We start from the raw sequence: 19,441 nt of genomic DNA, 5'->3' as shown, positions 1-19,441 counted from the left end.
CAATATTTTTTTTTTATTTATGAAAAAATATATTTTATGGAAACTAATTTTTCTGGTGTATAACAAATAAATATATTATTTTCAAGTATTCAAAAGCAAGAAAATTTAAGCTTGCCAAAAATACACTCCAGAAACTAGTTCTTAAAAGGTTGAAATATATTTCTGAAACTAAGGGTTCGTTTGGTAGAGTAAAAAGGAATGAAAAGAAAGTAAATTAAGATGAGAGTTTTGAATTAAATTAGAGTATAAAGTGTGAATCTACCATATTTTACTATTCATTTCTCTTCTTTTTCACTTGCTTTTTCTACAAACAAACACATCCTAATAGTTTCTATTAAATTTATGAAATAAAAGGTGCTCACTGAGACGACAAAAACAAGCATGCAATAAATATAATATTGAGATGACACAATATGGCTCTGGAAAGAAGGAAACAGTGAGAAAAATGAGGGATAAAACATCACATAGGTTCCTGAAAGAGTATGGTGAGGACGTCACATTAGTCTCTGAAAAAAAACGTCTTATGGAAGTGCAATCCATCAATTACCGTAATCCAAAATTCATAAAATCATGTGAATATGTATGAAGATTAAAGAGACTATAAATAGTTAAGTTTTGAGACTCATTTGATATCTCATGGATTTATTTTGAATTTCTTTATTTTAAAGTGTTGATGTAATAATGTTTTACATTTTCATGGACCAAGAACATTATTTTTCTCAAAAAGCAAGAGTAAAAGATGTGATAAAAGAAAATGGTGATAAACGGGGAGAGGGTGCATTATGACTTATGAGGGTGAAAGGGTGAAGTTTTTAAGGCTCAATTTGGAATGTTAGAGTTTAGATGAAAGGAAGCTAGATGAATAGAAAATAAAAGCTGTTATTTTTTTTCTATATCATAGATATATTTCATTTAGGTAAATATTATTTAAGTTAAATATAATTATTATAGACGATAATAGAGTTATTAGATTCTTTCTTCATTTGGTAAAGATAAAAAAGAGAAGTAGAAATTATAAAACATGCATATCTATCATTTTCATAATCACTACAAAAGTGGATAAATGTAGTAAAAAATGGCATTTTAAGATACCAAAATGTCTTTATGAATTTATGTTATTTTATACACATTTTTTAAGTTAAGTATAATTATTATAGATGATAAAAGAGTTATTTTATACTTTTTACAATTATACTCAATCAAGTAAAAGATAAAAAAAAACTTTTGTTTAACCAAACAACTATAAAATCGTTTTACTCTATCTAAATTATAATTTTGGTTTTCTTAGTTTTCTAAATTCATTCTTTTGATCCTTTTGATTTTTAGTTGTAACATTTGATTCTCATAGTTTTATAAATTGATGGTTTTCCTAATAGATTATTAGAGATATTAAATTAATTATAAATTAAATAAAAATTATTAATTCTAATCTGGGATTGTTGTTGGTGGAGTTGCATGCAACAAATGAGGTGGAAGAAGTGTCTAAGAAGAAGAAGATAGTGATGTAGAGAAATAAGATTAATAATTTTTTTAATAATTAATGGTTTTAATTAATTTATAATTAATGTAATAACTCAGTTAATTAAAATTATTTGTTAATAATATATTTAGGAGAACCAAAATCACTAAATTTATAGAGCTGGGGAATCAAAATTATAACTTAGATTTTTTCATTTCTAAAAAAAGTTAGGTGTGTTAAGGGAAGAAAAGGAGTGCGAAAAGAATGGGAGTGGGAAGAAGAGCAAGAAAGAACCCTTACTTGGCTGCTCCTTTTGAGTTTCTTGGGCAAGCATTGTCACTTGTTTCTACGAATTGTTCCTTATGCTACTTTTGAATGTCACGAACATGTGTAGAATCATGAAATTTTCCGCAATCTACCGTAGCAGACATGCCTCATCTGAATCCTTTTGGCTCCCATGGATATGCCCTCTCTTTTTTATCTTTATCAAATGAAGGAGGAATCTAATAACTCTTTTTATCGTCTATGATAATTATACTTAACTTAAATAATATTTAACTCAAATGAAGAGAAGAAAAATTATATGTGATGATTCTGGATCATAACCTTCTTACGTGTTAATCTAGTAGGATTTTCATTATCTTTTAATGGATCAACATTGACATATATTTTTTTAGGTTCATATTATCTTATTTAATTATTTAATAGACTCACTTAATTTGACTACATAAAATAAAACACATTAATAATACATAATTAATATAATTGTTTTATAATATTAGCGCAAAGGTCCCAACAAGCAATTCCCAATCCCCATCATGTCAAGATAGAGGAATTTAGACCATTTTTTGACAAACTATTCATAAAGAACACAAAGCCTAGAGGGATGACACCATGATTTACTTGTTTTTAAAACTTTTATATACGAAACAAAAACCATAGTCTATAACTTTCGTTCAGAGGAAAAAGACTCATAAATTTGACCCTCCCAAAGAATATGTGCATAAGAGCATAATTCTTAAGAGCATCATCGTCAAATTAAAAAATGAAAGGAAAGAAATAAATAAGAAAAAAAATGCAAGGTCTTGAATTAAATAACAAAATAACAGTAGCAAAATAACTTTAATTGACAGCACATGAATCAACAATGCATTATATCATACAATTAATACAAGAAAAATATAAATCAGGAAAGAATTAATTAGTCTAGATTGAAGCGCGCAAATGTTATCTTTAGAGAGAAAATATCTTCACTGCACTGGTGGAAAAATTTGATTGCAGTCTTCTCTCAAGATACGACAACTCATTGGTTCCGATTGTGCATAGCAAAAGGATTTCAATGCTCTTGCTCTCAAAAATAAGTTTTTTTTTATATAATAGAAGAAAGAGAAAATTTTAGAGAGAAAAAAAAAAATCAGACTGTTCTCTACTCGTGTGTTTTTTTAAAGAGGAGAAAAGAGATATAATTATAAACATAAATCTCCTTAGACAACAACAACAAAATATGACCATTGGATATGATCATCGAAAACCAATCCAATCTAAGGTATCAAAGCAAACGTAAAAAATTATTGACTCATTAAAACAAAATCTTAAAAAAATAAAAAATCTAATTTTACTTAACAAATTTTATAAATTTTAAATTGTAAGACAAATATTTAGTAACAAAGTCTTCCTTCCTATCTTCTAAATATGGCATTAACTGCCAGAGGCACTTAAAAAAATGTTAAATGCACTGTTAAAGCACACGTGCTGTTTGTTCGGAGGTTAAAAATAAGCCTCTTCTAATGGGTTTGCTTAAGTTAATCCGGCTCCCGCACTAATAGAAATAAACTTTTCATATGATTTATGATGAAATAATAGTATAACATTGTTTAATAAGATCAATGTTGATATATAGCTTATTTTTTCCATAAAGATTAAACTCAATTTTTTTATTTGATTCGACTTTTACGATATGCATTTCACTGAATGTCTAAATCGATTTCTTAATAGCTTTAATTAAGATAATAATCCTGCGCCTCTAGAAAAGAAAATATGGAAAAGCTCAAACAAAGAAGAAAATTAATTATTGCAAATAAAGGTATATTTTTAAACATGATTCATGTTAGAAGAAGTTCCATCTCTCACCCGTGAAGGAGACACGCCCCTCAAAGACGTGATTTTCCAATTCAGGTCATTTTCTCGGTGAGCTAGTTCAAAGAAGAAAAAAACAAAGGCATTAATTAATGAAAGTCAATTTATCAAAAATCTGACATATTTTTCAACTCGCACAACAATGAGTTTAATTAGTGATTCGCAATAAGTTAAATTAATCCCTTGAATATTTGCAGCCTGAAGATTTTTATTTATTTATAAAACAACCTGAGCAATTTTAAATTTGCTGGTGAGGGCAACAGAGGTGTTATTTATTGACTAATTTCATTATCGGCGCGTGTCTCCGGTGAATATCACAAAGAACCAGAAAACAACCTTCAACAAAGACAAAAACCGCTCTCTTCTGTTCTGTCCCTCACCTTATAAAACAAAGTTCCACTTCATCCGATTCAACTAAACCACACCATTCGCATCACAACACTTGGTTGTTTGTTACCATCTTCCAAAAATATCATGCTCCTAACGTAAAAATCCTCGGTTTCAACGTTCAACTGCGATCTCTAAACAAAACCATGGCATCACTCTCAGGCATTTGCTCCTCTTCCCCAACTCTCAAAAAATTCCCGAACCAATCCCCATCGTTGACCGACCCTCTCCGCAAAGACCACGTGTCCTTCCCCGCCCGCCGCGCCGATCGGACTCTCAGCCTCGCGCCCCCTCCTCGTGCGGTGGCTCGTGAGGTTTCCGACGGAGCATTGGCGGCGATGAAGAAGGGGTTGGAGAAAGATCCGCGCGCGCTGTGGCGGAGATACGTGGATTGGCTGTACCAGCACAAGGAACTTGGGATTTACTTGGATGTGAGTCGGGTCGGGTTCAGCGATGAGTTCGTTAAGGAAATGGAGCCCTGTTTCGAAGCGGCGTTTCGGGCGATGGAGGAGTTGGAGAAAGGTGCGATCGCGAATCCCGACGAGGGTCGCATGGTGGGGCACTATTGGCTGAGGGACCCTAAGCGCGCGCCAACCGCGTTCCTCAAGACGCAGATTGAGAACACACTCGACGCTGTTTGCAAGTTCGCTAACGACGTCGTCAGTGGTAAGGTCAGTTCAGTCACTTCTCCTTCTTTTGTTAACTCAACTGTTGTGCTTTGGATGGCTAAGGGAGAAGGAAAGAGGGAAAAGCTTGCGGGTTCGTTCCCCTCTGCTAACGAAAACTAATAGTCTAACAAAAACTCAACTGTTGTGGATTTTGTTTAAGTTTTTGGTGATTTGTGTGTGGGAATAATGGAATGTACTTTGGCAGATTAAGCCTCCTTCTTCTCCGGAGGGTCGATTTACGCAAATATTGTCCGTGGGAATTGGAGGTTCTGCTCTTGGACCACAGTTTGTTGCAGAAGCATTGGCACCTGATAATCCTCCACTCAAGGTATCTTTCTAGCTCTATTGTTCGAGAAATTATTACATGGTCCGGGTCTGGAACAGCATGGTCCCAAATAATTTTTACTTGACATGTAGTCGAGTGTTATTAATACTTTCATGTAAATTGAAAAAACTCAATTAAGTAACATGTAGAAATTGGTTGGGACTAAGGGGTCTAGCTCAGCTGGTTGAGCAAGGTGTCTGAGTTATTGTAATCCCCTGACACAGTCTTCAATTCTCATGGATAAAAAAAAATATAGAAATTGGTTGGAACTATGGACACGTAGTAGTTGAGGATTATATTATCTAATAATTTTCCTCCTGAGAAATCATTAATGCTAAATTGGAAGAATAAGTAATGCATGGGAAATTTGCTCCTCATTTGTTAATTCAGTTATTTCGTTTCTCACAAGGATTTAATGATGACTTTGCCTTCTTCACTTCTCTACCACAGATAAGATTTGTGGACAACACGGATCCTGCTGGAATTGATCATCAGATTGCACAGCTTGGGTCGGAGCTAGCTTCAACACTTGTGATTGTGATTTCAAAGGTCTGTATTGAGATTGTTCTTTTTTTTGTTTGTTTGATTATGATGTTATAATCAGTCAGAGAGCATGTTTTGACTTGAGAATTTTGATTATCTTCAGAGTGGAGGTACCCCAGAGACTAGAAATGGTTTATTGGAAGTGCAGAAGGCCTTTCGTGAAGCAGGCTTGAATTTTCCAAAACAGGTTTAATCTCAGGTTTTCACTTTTATATATTTTTATTTCCCCATATTATAACACATTACTACGTTTGAATCAGAAGTTCAGATACTACATAGTATTATGGTGCTAGAATCGTGGGTGATAGTTTTATGAGGGTGAAAAAACTAATCGTATCTGGATTGATCTACTTTAACCAGTATGAAGATTCTCAAAATTTCAATTTTCTGTCTCCTATACTTTTTATTTTTATTTTTTATTTTATAGATTTGCTTGCATTGTCTAGCAATAGTTGAAACTTCTGTAGTTATGTTGCACTTATTTTTTTTAGAGTTGTGGAAAACTACCTAGTTTACTAATAGTAAGATAATTATGGTTTTATGTATTAATTTATAATTAGAAGCAATATTTACTGGAAAATTTCTACTTTGATCAATTCATTTTCTGTTTTGACTGTTAAGAAAATCCATATGATATTGATCCTGCATCACTTGCACGTCTACTGTCAGTTTCAATTTGTGGAAATTGTCACAATCACTAATTCGTGCTATAATGCAGGGTGTTGCTATTACACAAGAAAATTCTTTGTTGGATAACACTGCCAGAATTGAGGGCTGGTTAGCTAGATTTCCTATGTTTGATTGGGTGGGAGGTAGAACGTCAGAGATGTCTGCAGTTGGCCTGCTTCCAGCATCCCTTCAGGTAAGTGGCCATAAATGTAAAGTCATTATTTATTATTTACATTGACATTTCATGTTTTCTTATAATGCTCTTTGATTTAGGGCATTGATATTAGAGAAATGCTTGCCGGTGCATCATTGATGGATGAGGCTAATAGAAGTACTGTGGTATACATCAGTTTCTCACCATTTTTTTTTGTTGTCAGCTTGTCGCTGTTATTGTTGTTGTTGTTGTATCTAAATATTTCTTTCAGAGTTGTGCACTAGTAATTGAAGGATTTTCATGTATGATAATGCATGAGTTGTACCATACTTAGAGCTTCTTCATACTTCATGATTTGCCAATGCCATACCTTAAGTACTATCGACGCTTCATGTGACAAATACATGTATGTGGCTTGGGCTTTAAGTGTATGGAAATAGGCGTGAAACTAATTACATCTCCAGTAATATATGCATTTTTGCAGTTAAGGAATAACCCTGCAGCTCTGCTGGCTTTATGTTGGTATTGGGCTACAGATGGTGTAGGATCCAAGGTGAGAATTATGATCGGTTAGCGTCTGTCTTATGTTTTATTTGACTATTTCTCATCGTTTTCTTTTCCTTCTTATTCTGTAGGATATGGTTATTCTTCCGTACAAGGACAGCCTGTTATTATTCAGTAGATACTTGCAGCAGCTGGTCATGGAATCTCTAGGCAAGGAGTTTGACTTGGATGGTAATCGGGTATGTCTTATTCTTTTATACATCAAATCTAAATAACATCTTTGTACTCTGTAGTCTGCCCTGTATTTTTGGATGAATTTTTAGATATCTTTAATTAAGTTTACAGCCGTGCCTACACCAGGAAGTAGCCTAACGAACTCTATGGCCTGTCATTTTTAATTCTTGATTTCATGATTTGTGTTGCTGTCTTGTATACATTGTCATGCTTTCATGTGGAGCCCACTTGCCTCACATCTGACACGATTAACTTGACCAGACATTGTTAACAATGGATCCTATTTTTTCGACTACGATGGATCTTTCTTGCTGCTATATCACATTTATTATGTTTTGAGTTTTGTCTTAGAGATGCTTCAAACCCTTCTGAATTAATGATACATCAGAATCTGACTTCTGAACTTTTGGATTGTATAGGTTAATCAAGGAATTAGTGTCTATGGAAACAAAGGAAGCACAGATCAACATGCGTGAGTTTTCATACTAGTTTTTTTAAATATATTACTGATTAATGTCTGGTAAACCTTTACCCCCTTGCAGCTATATTCAACAATTGAGGGAAGGTGTACACAATTTCTTTGTGACATTCATTGAGGTGCTACGTGATAGACCCCCCGGTCATGATTGGGAACTTGAACCTGGTGTCACATGTGGTGACTACTTGTTTGGTATGCTACAGGTCTGATCAACTAATCAAGTATATTTTCTTACTGAATTTGATAGTTTTGTTCAAGACTGTTGTTAGGGTGTTGTTTGTTCCCTTCATGCTAAAATTGGACTTTCTATAGGGAACAAGGTCGGCTTTGTATGCCAATAACCGAGAGTCCATCACAGTTACTGTACAAGAAGTGACACCAAGAACAGTTGGTGCTCTTATTGGGCTCTATGAACGAGCAGTAGGAATTTATGCCTCCCTTGTCAACATAAATGCTTATCATCAACCTGGTAAAATATAATTTATTTAGCCCATTTTAGAATTTTCTTTGCTTGTGATAAAGAATTATGTTGACAATTTCGGACTCAGAATTTTTACCGTCCTATATGGGGATTCAATGTTGTTATGAAAATTTAAGGCAAGACTACTTAATTTACATATGGAACTTGTAATATGTTAAGCTTGTTTTACCATTCATCCATATCTGAAATCTGAACTATGATAATTGTTTAGGTGTGGAAGCTGGTAAGAAAGCAGCAGGTGAAGTACTAGCACTTCAGAAGCGAGTGTTGGCAGTGCTAAATGAGGCAAGGTATGAGGTTTATTTAAAAGCACCAAGCTTCTCTTTGTCTTAGCTGCCTAGCTGGGGTTATTTCGGGTATAGCCTCTGCTCTCAGAGACTTGTAAAAGTTAGTTCAGAACCTCTTTTTATCAGGAGTAGGAAATAGCTATCCTAACTAGGACTCTAGGAGTTATTTCAATAATGCTGTGATGCAAGGTGCATCCCACTGAAAATATTTGCAGTTGTTTGTTAAGGATAATAATCAGAGAGTCAATATCTGTCTAGAATATGGATTCACTGTGTGTTTTTGCATCCTTGTAATTAATATTTATATGTTTCTGTTTTCAGCTGCAAAGAACCTGTTGAGCCATTGACCCTCGAAGAAATAGCTGACCGTTGCCATGCTCCTGAAGATGTATATATATTATCCCACTTTATTTCTTCTTCAATTATGTTTACTACCCTGCCTATTAAGAATCATCCAAGTTCAATAACATTTTTCACTTGTATGCAGATTGAAATGATTTATAAGATTATTGCACACATGGCTGCCAATGACAGAGCACTAATTGCCGAAGGCAGCTGTGGTTCACCGCGCAGCATCAAGGTTTTTCTTGGGGAATGTAACATCGATGAATTGTATGCTTGAGTTACACTAATGGAATTCATGTTTGATAATGTTACAATTGTGTTTGAATCCACGGAGCAAAAGAAGAGAAGCTGTCTGCAATAATTTGGTTTCAATGTTGAATTTCCTTCATTAACGAAAGTGGAAATTCTGTTTAAGACAAATACTTGAAAGTGGTTTGGTGTTCTGAATTGGAACTACATGTAACCAAATGGAGAACCCAGTGGGTAAATATAATTAATAAATTGTTCCTTGCGCTGCCTACATTATTGATGTGGTGGGTTCCTGGCATTAGGGCAGCTCTTTGGTGCAAACTAAATACTATTATATCATTATACAAAGTTTTTTTTTTACTGAATTGATATAAGTAATATCATTTCATTCATCAACAAATGTTCAATACAAGGTAACTTCATACCTAGTATAGAGACTAGCTAGGTAAACATGATGATACCCTAGCAAGCTCATACGTAATCCCATTACATCATTGATTTGTCTCTTTTGCAAAACCAATAACATAAGTTGGGTTATCACGTAACAACTGCCTGCACTCCTTGATGATATCTCCTAGTTCAGGAACATTCACACTTGCACTATTTATTCTGTCCACTACACCTTTGCTATCACTATCAATTCTCAAACACGACGTTAGGGAACCCTAGAGCAGCAACAAATTTAATCGCAGTCGAGACCCCAAGGCTCACCCTCCAAAACTCCATGCATGTGTGTACCCGTGTTTTATACAAATTACACATGCATCCTCTGTGTTTTTCAACTTTACGAACGATACTACTCTGCAGGGACGGATAGAAGGGGGGCAGACATGGAACCTAGTCCCCCCCTCCCTAGGGAGGGACCTTATTATGATTAAAGGAACCATAATTTAATTTATTGTATAGATTTTTGGCTTTGTTAGTTAATTTTATTTTTTCAATCATATCAATTAAATTGATCTTGTTAATACTTCAGGTTATTTTTTAAAAAAGTAATTTATTTTTGTAGTTATTGTATGTTCTAGATCACAAAAAGAAAAAAAAAATCAATCTACCCTTTAACAAAGTTCTGGATCCGTTCCTGGTCCAATGTCGTTTCACATCTAGATTATCAATATGCACTACCATTATTTCCGAGAATACAGATTTGGCAGCACGGCTTCACGTAAGTTTCTGAAAAATAGGTGGTCGAAGCTCTCCCCTATTTCTCTATACAACGCACACCTTGTTATGTGAATGTCGTCATGATTTTACAAGCAACCGTAGACCATCTTTCCTGAATAGACTTGTGTCGTGCTAAGAACTAAGAAATAAAAATAAAAGTCCCAAGTTCATTACAACAGTGACAAGCTTGAAAACAGTTCTAGAGCATGAAAACAAGGGTAAAATAGATAAAATGGCCACGATAAACAATGAAACTATCGTCAAGTGTGCTGTACTAACTCCAATCCTTGTTGCTTTCGGTTTTCAGGAACCGGGACAGGAATGTCCAACAGGTAACAACATCATAATCATATTACTTTGCTTTTAACAGGCCATTCGAAAATAAAAATCATGTAATGTAATTCAAGCCCCCCAATTCTTGCACATGAATGCATTCATGCTTTATTTGCAAAGCACCAGGTAATACCAGAGCTGATTAGGTAGTTGTTCAAAGGTTGTGGATAGATTATTTTGGACTGAGCAATCCCAAATCAATAAATTATTGATCTCGTCAAGACAAGAATGTCCCTTTTATGTACATGTGTAAGTTTCAGTTCAAAACTCTTAAAGCAAATAACATCTTTTTGGGCAAAAGTTTCATCGTAAATCCATGAATAGAATAAATACAGATAATTATTGACTCACCTTTATATCAGCGGCGGCTTGTGAAATTGGCTCTTTTGAACATATCAAGCCACTAACAAGAAAATTAACAATAGCACTAATAACCAGAATATTTATATGAAATAAGGCTGTCGGCAAACATACCTTTGAATAGAACTATTGCTCATAAATGGTAGAAGCAATTCAACTTCATGCACTCCCTGGCTTCCAACTTCCAAGTAAGCTATTCACACCACAGTGAGGAACAAGACTGGTTTCCCAACTTGCACAGTGTCATCAAAACAGGTTCAATGTCTCTGTCTGAGAGCTTCAACCCTTTCTACTATTCTCTTATCACTGGGACTCCCCCAACAGACCCAAAACTTGTCTGAAAGAGTCAATATTTCAGACCCCAAAATGGAGATGTATGCTGCAAGATAATCAGCTTGCCGTTTACCATACAAATTACTGTCCTGCACCAGCCACGTGTATGCTCGCCTTTGTTACTAATACTCACTAATGCTCTATTGCCATTCGATGCTAAAATTTCACCATTTTTTGTGAAGCATATTGGGTAAATGAGACCCAAAGAAGGATGATAACTAGTAGTGGTCCATGATGACTGCACTTTGTATTCCTTCATCGTCCATTTTTCAATCACCTGAATCTCATAAGGCCGCATCAAACAGGAACACAGATATTCTTCCATTGCCCTCGAATAACTAACTGACAGCTAAAATTGAAAGCTTTTTAAGCTAGGAGTGTTCGATAAAATAATTTATTGAAATAATTGAAAAATATAAAATGACATAAATAAATATATTTATATTTTATATAAAATTTAATTTTGTTTTATGAATAAAATATATTTTGAGGTGATATAATTTTAGGTTTTTTAATTAATTTTAAACTCTTAAATTTTTTATTTATAGATAAATTATTTTTACTATATTTTTAGTTTTAATTGTTATATTTTTTAAATAAATAAATAAAATATACACTTTTCATAAAAAAATATGTACTTAAGATATTACATTTTTATTATGTTAATTAGGATAACACTTAAAATAAATTGTCTAATATAAAATTATTAAAAAATAATAGAAAAATAAAATAAATTTAACTGTCAATTTCATGAAATATAATGTTTGCTAGCATTTTAAAAAATATTAAAAATTACTAAACAAACTAAAAAAAATTATTTATCAAACAATTATAAATTTTTTAGCTAATTGTATAATTGTTTAGCTAATAAAAAAATTAAAAACTAACTAAAATAACCAACATAACTACTTTTAAGAAAATGAAACAACTAATTACTAATTATGCCAAATTTTGATAAAAAGAACTTATGTTAAGAAAATGAAACAACTAATTACTAGTTAAACATTACTTACTAATCTCTGGAAAAAAAAAAAAAAAACATTACTTGCTAATCGATAAGTATCGAAGGAGTAAATTCCTTCAGCCTGATCTCGGGACCCTTTCTGTAACTTGTTATCGAATAGCGTCAATTATTAAATATCTTGAACAATAAGCAATGCGATTAAAGTGCATAATTTTTTTAAAAAAAATAATATGGGGGGAAAACAGTGTCAGACAACTGTTTCTTGTTCTTCGAAGTTAAGCACAAATAAGGTCGGGCAGAGCGTGAGTGGGGGTCAAATAAAATAGGTGAGATATTGCGAAGCAAAAACAAAAATTGAAAGAAACATCAAGGCAAATTTCAGTAGAGTTCTCAGACGTGGAGGGAGATTATGTTTAAGGCTTGAGTTTTGAATTGCACTCGGAAACATTAGAGTAGTGATATTTACAATGTCAAACAGTGTTAAAATCAATTGATCTGTGCTTCAAAGAAATTGAATTTTAAATCAAAGACGATCATGGCATGGGACGCCAAGCTAAATTGCAGCACAGGCAGGGGGAAAAGAGTTAAATTACTACATCACAACTTTGCTACAAGCCGCAAGCTGCACGGGCAAATCAGAGAAGCTTTGATATAACATGACATGAAGTCCAGAATGCTTTAGTTGCAGCCCTGAGAATAACAGGGTTTTGATATATCCTGTCAACAATGTCAAATGCAAGTGGTAAATAAAAATCAAACTATTAGCCTAATAAATGAATGAAAAATTAACTGAGAATGACTTTCTTTTGTTATGTTGTACCATATGTAAAAAACAACTAACAAGAAAATAACATGCAAGGTATTCAGTATCCATCAGTCCATCACACGAGACTATTAAACGCTATCAGGCAGCAGGCAAATCCACGGGCAAGATATGCAAAGGGTAAATGCAACAATAAATTCCTTAATTATAAAAAGAGGTGGGGATTGGAATAACCACTTACCCTATGGCCGTAGCCCCCCATGATGCAACATTATAAATAACTTTGCTCCCATCCCAAGCCTTTCGTAGCTTTCCCTTTTTCTTTTTCACTGAGAATGTCTTGCTAAGCGCTAATGGAACAAACCACAATAGTTAGAAATTCTTTCCTATTGTTTTAGCTAACTTACAATGAACTTGTCTCAATAAGATCATAAAAAAATATCTGGACTGAAAAGGTAGATGATAAAGAGTTATTTCTTGTTTATCACTAAAATATACGAAAGAATAAAAACGGGAAGGTATCATACTAGGAAGAATGCAAACAACTCACCACTCTGGAGTTGGATAGGGGTCAAATCCTACAAAAGAGCAAAGAAATCAGTTAGAGAGAAACAGAAATTTCAAATGCATTAGGTAGAATATGTTTGCAGCAACTGATCATAGAGAGAATTCATAAAACAACATTATTCACAGCCAAAGAAGAAAAAGGCATTCCTAATTACAAAATGCTAGTGATTGTTATCCTATAGATGAATGAAAAGGGCTACAGAGAAGCAGACTATGGAAAAGGCGTGTAAATTAATGATTGAGACTTCTGAACATTGCATTGCAAGAAAAATCTTTATCCATATAAAAAACGAACAGGACTGCAACATGATGCCCATAAAGGCATAAAGGAATGGGAAACATATGATACCAATGATATCAAGTCCAACAATGCAATCCTGGCATAAAATTTTTGAGTTGTAACATGAAACTACTTATTTCCTGACATTTAACAGAACAAAGTGGATGGACATCCTTGTAGAGAAAGTACGCATTATACAAACTTAAAAAAGTTCATTATTAAATATTAAATCCAGAAGTTTCCAGTTTAATTTTGCAAAGAAATAGTAGTGGTATATTACTATTCTCAAATAGTCAAGTGACTAGAGACATAAATAGTTAAACATCAGTTCATGCAAACTACAACAAAAACATAGAGCATTTATTGCAACAAAAATAGAGTAAAATTGAATTGTCAGAGCAGACCACAGTGCTAAAAGATTAGTAAAAACACTGGGCAGCTAAGAATCCATCAACTGGGATAATATATATATTGGTAGATAACACTCCCTATCTTTAATTTAGTACTTATTTTAATATAAATTTTAAAAGTAAGACACGGGGAAAGAAAAATATGTTAAATGTGCCAGAAAGTCCTGATTGTTTAAATAGCATAGGCAGATCCAATGGCAATTTTGGCTTCATAAAAATCATGTGGGTGATGTAGGTACACCCATAATTTTGGCCCTTTTTTTTATCTATCAGAAATAGTCATGCTGATACGTAGCCAATCTGTGCTAAAAGATCCTAAGACAGCCGAACACATGCCAATTCAAAAAGTAAACCAAGTGCAATTAGTATAGCTCAATTTGGTGTGATTTGACAATTTATGAATGAATTGAGTGACTGTGATTCAGAGGACAGAAAATGGTGGTTTCTCAATCAGGTTGCAACAGATTCAAATCAGATTTCAAATTTTCAAAACCAGCATGAGAAGTCTGCCTATTTCAGCTTCATTGAAATTATTTTAGTGCAAAAATAAGCCTTTCATGTTTATTTCACAATAAGTATTTTACAAATACATTTTTCTAAATTATACTTTTCCTCAATTGGAATTTGCGCCTCGACTGAGAAGCATATTTGGAGGTATAAGCAGAAACAAGAAATCAAAAGGTCCAGTGTACATGGGACCTGTGAGTAAGATGAATAGCAGAAATCAGGAGACAGTGGACTCTTATAGAATGTCAGAAGATACTTTGAAGTTTGAACCCAAAAACATGAATTCTAACAGTTTATAAATTATTGCACAAGAATATCATTCAAATGATATCACAATGAATTTAACTTTGCATAAGGGGCAAATATAACATTTACATACAGTATAGAACCAACTGAATAACAAGCACATACATATGCTTTAACAACTGAATACCTTAGTCTGCTTTAAGGATAGCAAATATGCGGCCATGAAACACGCGATACCCTCCACTATATCTTCTTGTCTAACAAGGACATAATCTTCTTGTTCTGAGTCAACACGTTCACCTTCCCAGAGATCATTTTCGCTAACCATATCCCAGGAATTACCTTCTTCTGCCACAACCAATAACTTGTTCTTTTATTATCATTCTAAACTTGAAACAAATAAAGAGAAAACACTGATTATTTGAAATCACCAAAATGCCAAAAACCATTTCACACTGCAGAAGATACCATCTATATTCTGTGAAACTGAAGCCCGAGCACACTCCAACTGTTGAAGAAAGGCCGGACATTCAACTCTAGATTTCAGCAGATCACATAACTGCATTCAGGCACATGAGCTGTGGTGTCAGAAATGATAATCAGCCAAAATTTACCCATATTATTAAGGGAGTACTATACTATTTACTATTATTCTGTCCTTCCCGGTTCCAAACTTGAAATAAAAAAATATGTCACTTCTTTAACCTAATGAACAATTTCTTGAGTGCTTTGGGTGCTGTTCTCCAATCAGAATTGGAGGTTTACCTCGGTAACCACGCTATAAAGGTTTGCATTAATAAAGGCCAACACAAATTACCGAAGTAAAACTCTGATTATGATTGAAAAACAGCACCAAAAGCACTTGTGGAACTGTATCCAATAAATATTTTCAAAATACGAATAAAACTAGTAATTTTTATATGCTGTGCCTTTGAACCCATACAACAAGCACTATTACGATATTACCTAAGCATCGGTGATCAATTAAAGATTCCCTAGCAAAACAATACAGCGAAGAAAATGGAAATTCCGTACGAATCGAAACCCTAAAGCGGAAAGAGGAATTGAATTACCTCGTCGGCATCGGGATCAGCTGATGCAGTGGCTTCACCTTCACCGTCGTAATCCTCTTCGTCCACGTAAGTAGAAGCAGAAGAAGAAGCAGTAGCAGAAGTAGCGTTAATCGATTCGAGAGCTCTCTGACACTGCAAGAGCACGGCCTCGAGGGTCTTCCTCTTCACGCGAAGCGGGTCCGGGTCGGAGTCCAGCGAGGCTGTCGGGTTCGGGTCCATTTGGGTCTATTAATGATGCAAACAAAAACGGAGAGAGAATGAAGATTCCTCGTTGATGTCCATAGATTTTACATTAATTGCTCCGAATCAGTTTTGAAAGACGTCGGGGGGGTTAGGGCTGTTGTTAATGATTGTTTGGTTTTTTTGGCATCGCTTTCGTGCACTCCAATTGTTCCCTAACCCTTCCCTCTGCCCTCGCCTGTTACACCAACAACTCTATTCTTTAATCTCTCTCGCTTTTTAATTTTGACACGTTTCAAACTTTGATACCAACAAGTGAATATCAAAATCAGAAACAGAATAAGTTATCATTTATCATACAGCTTCCAAAATCTTAATAATGTAAATCTAATACTCTTTAGAGGTATTTTACATGGCCGTTCGTTTAATATATTTTCACTTTTATAACCCCCCTCCTGTCTCTGGTTATACCACTGTTTCAATTCATTTATATTTGTTAAGAAAAATAATTAGGACATTAAATTTATCAATTATTTGTATTATTATTTTATTTTTTTTATTAATATTTAGAGAAAAAATAATTAAATAAGAATATATAAAGAAATATAATTAATATATCTAAAAAAAATCTTATAAAAAAAGAAATATTTTTTTAAAAATATATTATAATTAAAAGGAGGGTGAGCTCTGATGCAGCGGTAAAGGTGTGTCTGGTGACTTGTTGGTCATGCTTTCGAATCCGAAAACAGCCTCTTAGCGAAGAGTTTCTTTAACTTTTTATCCACTATTTGTTATACAAGTTTTTTCTTCTTCCTAAAAGTCATAAAATTAATTTTTTAAGAGGTAGAAATTTCTGGAGTAAATTTTATTTCTTCTAATAAAATCTTTTCCATACATGTAATCAGATAACATTATTATATTTTAATGATACATTTGATTTGCATAAATTTAAGGGATATAACAACACAAAACAAGAGAAGTGGGACAACACAGAACAACTACTTGTTGTGGAGTATTTTTTTTTTCTCTACTTATCTACTGAAAACCCGCTTTATCTAATCTTGTATGGACAATTACAATCATTTTTTTGAGGAATTTTATATAATTATTAATATAACAAGGGCAAAGCTTTACTTAAAAAAAAAACTTTTGTTTTACGCTGTTAGATGGGTACGATATAATAATAAAATTATTATTATTATTATTATTATTATTATTATTATTATTATATTCAATATCTATATATAATATAATAAAAAATTATGATATATATTATATTATATATAATAATAATAATAATAATAATATGAATTATATTAAAATAATTAATAGAAAAAAGGTAAAGTATAACAATGATTTTGGCATTCTTTTATTTGTGTTGTTTATTGTTCATCAAATAAAAAAATTAAGTGAAGTGCGATTATATTTGATTTAACTTATTTATTTATAAAATTCAAACTAAAGTAAATTTATTTTTTAGGTTTTATTTGATTTAATTTTTGCGGTTTAAAAATTTTGTTAGTAAATATTAAAAAAATGTTATTATTAATTGAACAAAACTTAAATAAATTAATTCAACCATGAACAATATAAATAGACAACAAAAGTTTTAAAAGTTGAACATAAAATATAATAATTTTTTTGAAGTTGAATAAAACTTAAATAATAAATCATTCAACTTCATAAAAAAAATTAAAATAAAACATTCGACTTAAAACTTAAAATTAAGAACAATACATGATATTTGTTGTCAAGTTCCAATGATCCAAGGAATAGAAAATAGATATCTAATAATAAAATATCAATTGCAACAATAATTTTTAGGTATATTTATACTTCAATTTGATTTAGTTCAGTTTTGTGTGTCAAATAAAAAATTCAACTCAATCGTGCAGTTTGAAAAAAAAAATCAAAACATTCACCATCAATTTTTTTTTGTGATTTTCAATTTTCTTGTCGATTTCTGGATTTATATTCGATCTGAGATTACCCCTAATTGTACCTATGTAGCTATCAAACAGACCTTAGAATAATTATTATCAAATTTAATAAGCTTTACCTGACATGTGATGAGACGATAGAATAAAAAAATATGGATGTCTTTTTCCCCTAAATTTTATATTATTGAATGGAGGTCATATATCAACTAAAATTTATGCATTAAAACACTTAATTTACCATGTTATTGTGGGGGAAAAGAACATATCAATTGCGTGAACTCGTTTATTAATAAGAATAAATAGAAGACAAATACAATAAATTTTTACCGAGAGCGTAAATGCGTATTTTCTTGGATTATTTATTATATTTCTTAGACTTTGAAAAGAAGAAATACAATAAAAAAATATTCATCTTATTTAACTTAATTTTTTTTCAGAAACTTAAAAAATCTTGAATTATTTTTACTACGTTTCAATAAAAAAAAAATACATAAATAAGATGAATAAGGCAAAAAAAAAAAAAAGAACAAAATAATGCTAGCTTACAAAAGGAAAAAAGTACAGGACTCTATTTGAAATTATTTTCAATAGTCATAAATTAATAACAAAAAAATTTTCTATGCGAAAATTTGTATCCCTGATATCTCCTTTCCATTTTTTTGTTAATAGAAAACTATAAAAAAGAAGAAGAAGGATTTTAGTTTTATCAAAGTCTAAAATGCCATGTTAACACAAAGCTTACAGAATATATTAAAAAAATAAACAAGTAAAAATAACCAATTAAAGTTAATTATATATTTTTTCAATTTTATTTTATTATTTTTTTGGATGGGAATGTACTAGAAATAATTCAACGTTTTTATTTAGTTTCTTATGCAATTAAGTTAAATGAGATGAATATTTTTTTTATTATAGGAAATAGCAGTATCTAATTATTTTCAAAGTCTAAAAAATATAATAAAATTTAAGAAAATATTGTAATAGTGTCACATATGCTTTCAACGTAGAATTTACTACAACAGATCCAATATTCTTAAAAAAAGGAATGATACAATTACGAAGATAGGAAGAACCATAGGTTTCATTTTGTTATTTTAATATATGACAGGTTGATATTATTGTTTTTATTTTATTAATTATGATTTCTTATTAATTTTTATATATTTTTTCATTCATAAAAATTGAACACAACATCAATCTACCAAAAATTTATAACATTCACACACTATACTTAGCTAATTAAGCAAAACTCACTATTAGTAATAGATCTCCAACTCTTTTTTTTGCTCAGCAGAAATTCAACTAACTATAATAATGCTTGGCAATACTAGGAGCTATACTGCCTATACATGAGTATCCTACTACATTATATAAGATATTACTATATTATTATTATTATGGA

The 19,441-nt window shown here is 32.2% G+C and overlaps 2 protein-coding genes across 2 annotated transcripts; one reads left to right on the top strand and one right to left on the bottom strand.

Annotated features, from left to right (window-relative positions):
• The first annotated feature begins 3,782 nt into the window (after nucleotides 1-3,782).
• Nucleotides 3,783-9,184, top strand: LOC100818441 (glucose-6-phosphate isomerase 1, chloroplastic). The gene is made up of 14 exons (XM_003526487.5): nucleotides 3,783-4,653; nucleotides 4,856-4,978; nucleotides 5,426-5,524; nucleotides 5,622-5,705; nucleotides 6,237-6,380; nucleotides 6,461-6,526; nucleotides 6,826-6,894; nucleotides 6,977-7,084; nucleotides 7,499-7,551; nucleotides 7,622-7,760; nucleotides 7,870-8,026; nucleotides 8,250-8,328; nucleotides 8,647-8,713; nucleotides 8,813-9,184. The coding sequence occupies exons 1-14, from the start codon at nucleotides 4,129-4,131 to the stop codon at nucleotides 8,945-8,947; spliced, it is 1,848 nt and encodes a 615-aa protein (XP_003526535.1). The 5' UTR covers nucleotides 3,783-4,128; the 3' UTR covers nucleotides 8,948-9,184.
• A 3,296-nt stretch (nucleotides 9,185-12,480) lies between these two features.
• On the bottom strand, nucleotides 12,481-16,450 carry LOC100817903 (uncharacterized). The gene is made up of 6 exons (XM_003526486.2): nucleotides 15,920-16,450; nucleotides 15,315-15,405; nucleotides 15,034-15,194; nucleotides 13,387-13,414; nucleotides 13,078-13,186; nucleotides 12,481-12,790 (listed from the first exon to the last, which is right to left on the bottom strand). Exons 1-6 carry the CDS (start codon nucleotides 16,136-16,138, stop codon nucleotides 12,709-12,711), a joined length of 690 nt encoding a protein of 229 aa, XP_003526534.1. The 5' UTR covers nucleotides 16,139-16,450; the 3' UTR covers nucleotides 12,481-12,708.
• Between the last annotated feature and the right edge of the window lie 2,991 nt (nucleotides 16,451-19,441).

Source organism: Glycine max, chromosome 6 (assembly GCF_000004515.6).
Source record: "Glycine max cultivar Williams 82 chromosome 6, Glycine_max_v4.0, whole genome shotgun sequence".
NCBI classification, from domain to species: Eukaryota; Viridiplantae; Streptophyta; class Magnoliopsida; order Fabales; family Fabaceae; genus Glycine; species Glycine max.
Note: the sequence above shows the minus strand (reverse complement) of the source record. Positions and strands in the feature narration are given on the sequence as shown.

What these genes read in the sequence shown, in the direction of transcription:
- LOC100818441 (XM_003526487.5), top strand. Translation starts at nt 4,129, where the DNA reads ATGGCATCACTCTCAGGCATTTGCTCCTCTTCCCCAACTCTCAAAAAA. An exon ending in TGCTTCCAGCATCCCTTCAG is followed by an intron (nt 6,381 to 6,460) that starts GTAAGTGGCCAT and finishes TCTTTGATTTAG; the next exon opens with GGCATTGATATTAGAGAAAT. An exon ending in TTGACTTGGATGGTAATCGG is followed by an intron (nt 7,085 to 7,498) that starts GTATGTCTTATT and finishes TGGATTGTATAG; the next exon opens with GTTAATCAAGGAATTAGTGT.
- LOC100817903 (XM_003526486.2), bottom strand. Translation starts at nt 16,138, where the DNA reads ATGGACCCGAACCCGACAGCCTCGCTGGACTCCGACCCGGACCCGCTT. An exon ending in TATCCTTAAAGCAGACTAAG is followed by an intron (nt 13,415 to 15,033) that starts GTATTCAGTTGT and finishes GCTCTTTTGTAG; the next exon opens with GATTTGACCCCTATCCAACT. An exon ending in TGGGGGGCTACGGCCATAGG is followed by an intron (nt 12,791 to 13,077) that starts GTAAGTGGTTAT and finishes CATTGTTGACAG; the next exon opens with GATATATCAAAACCCTGTTA.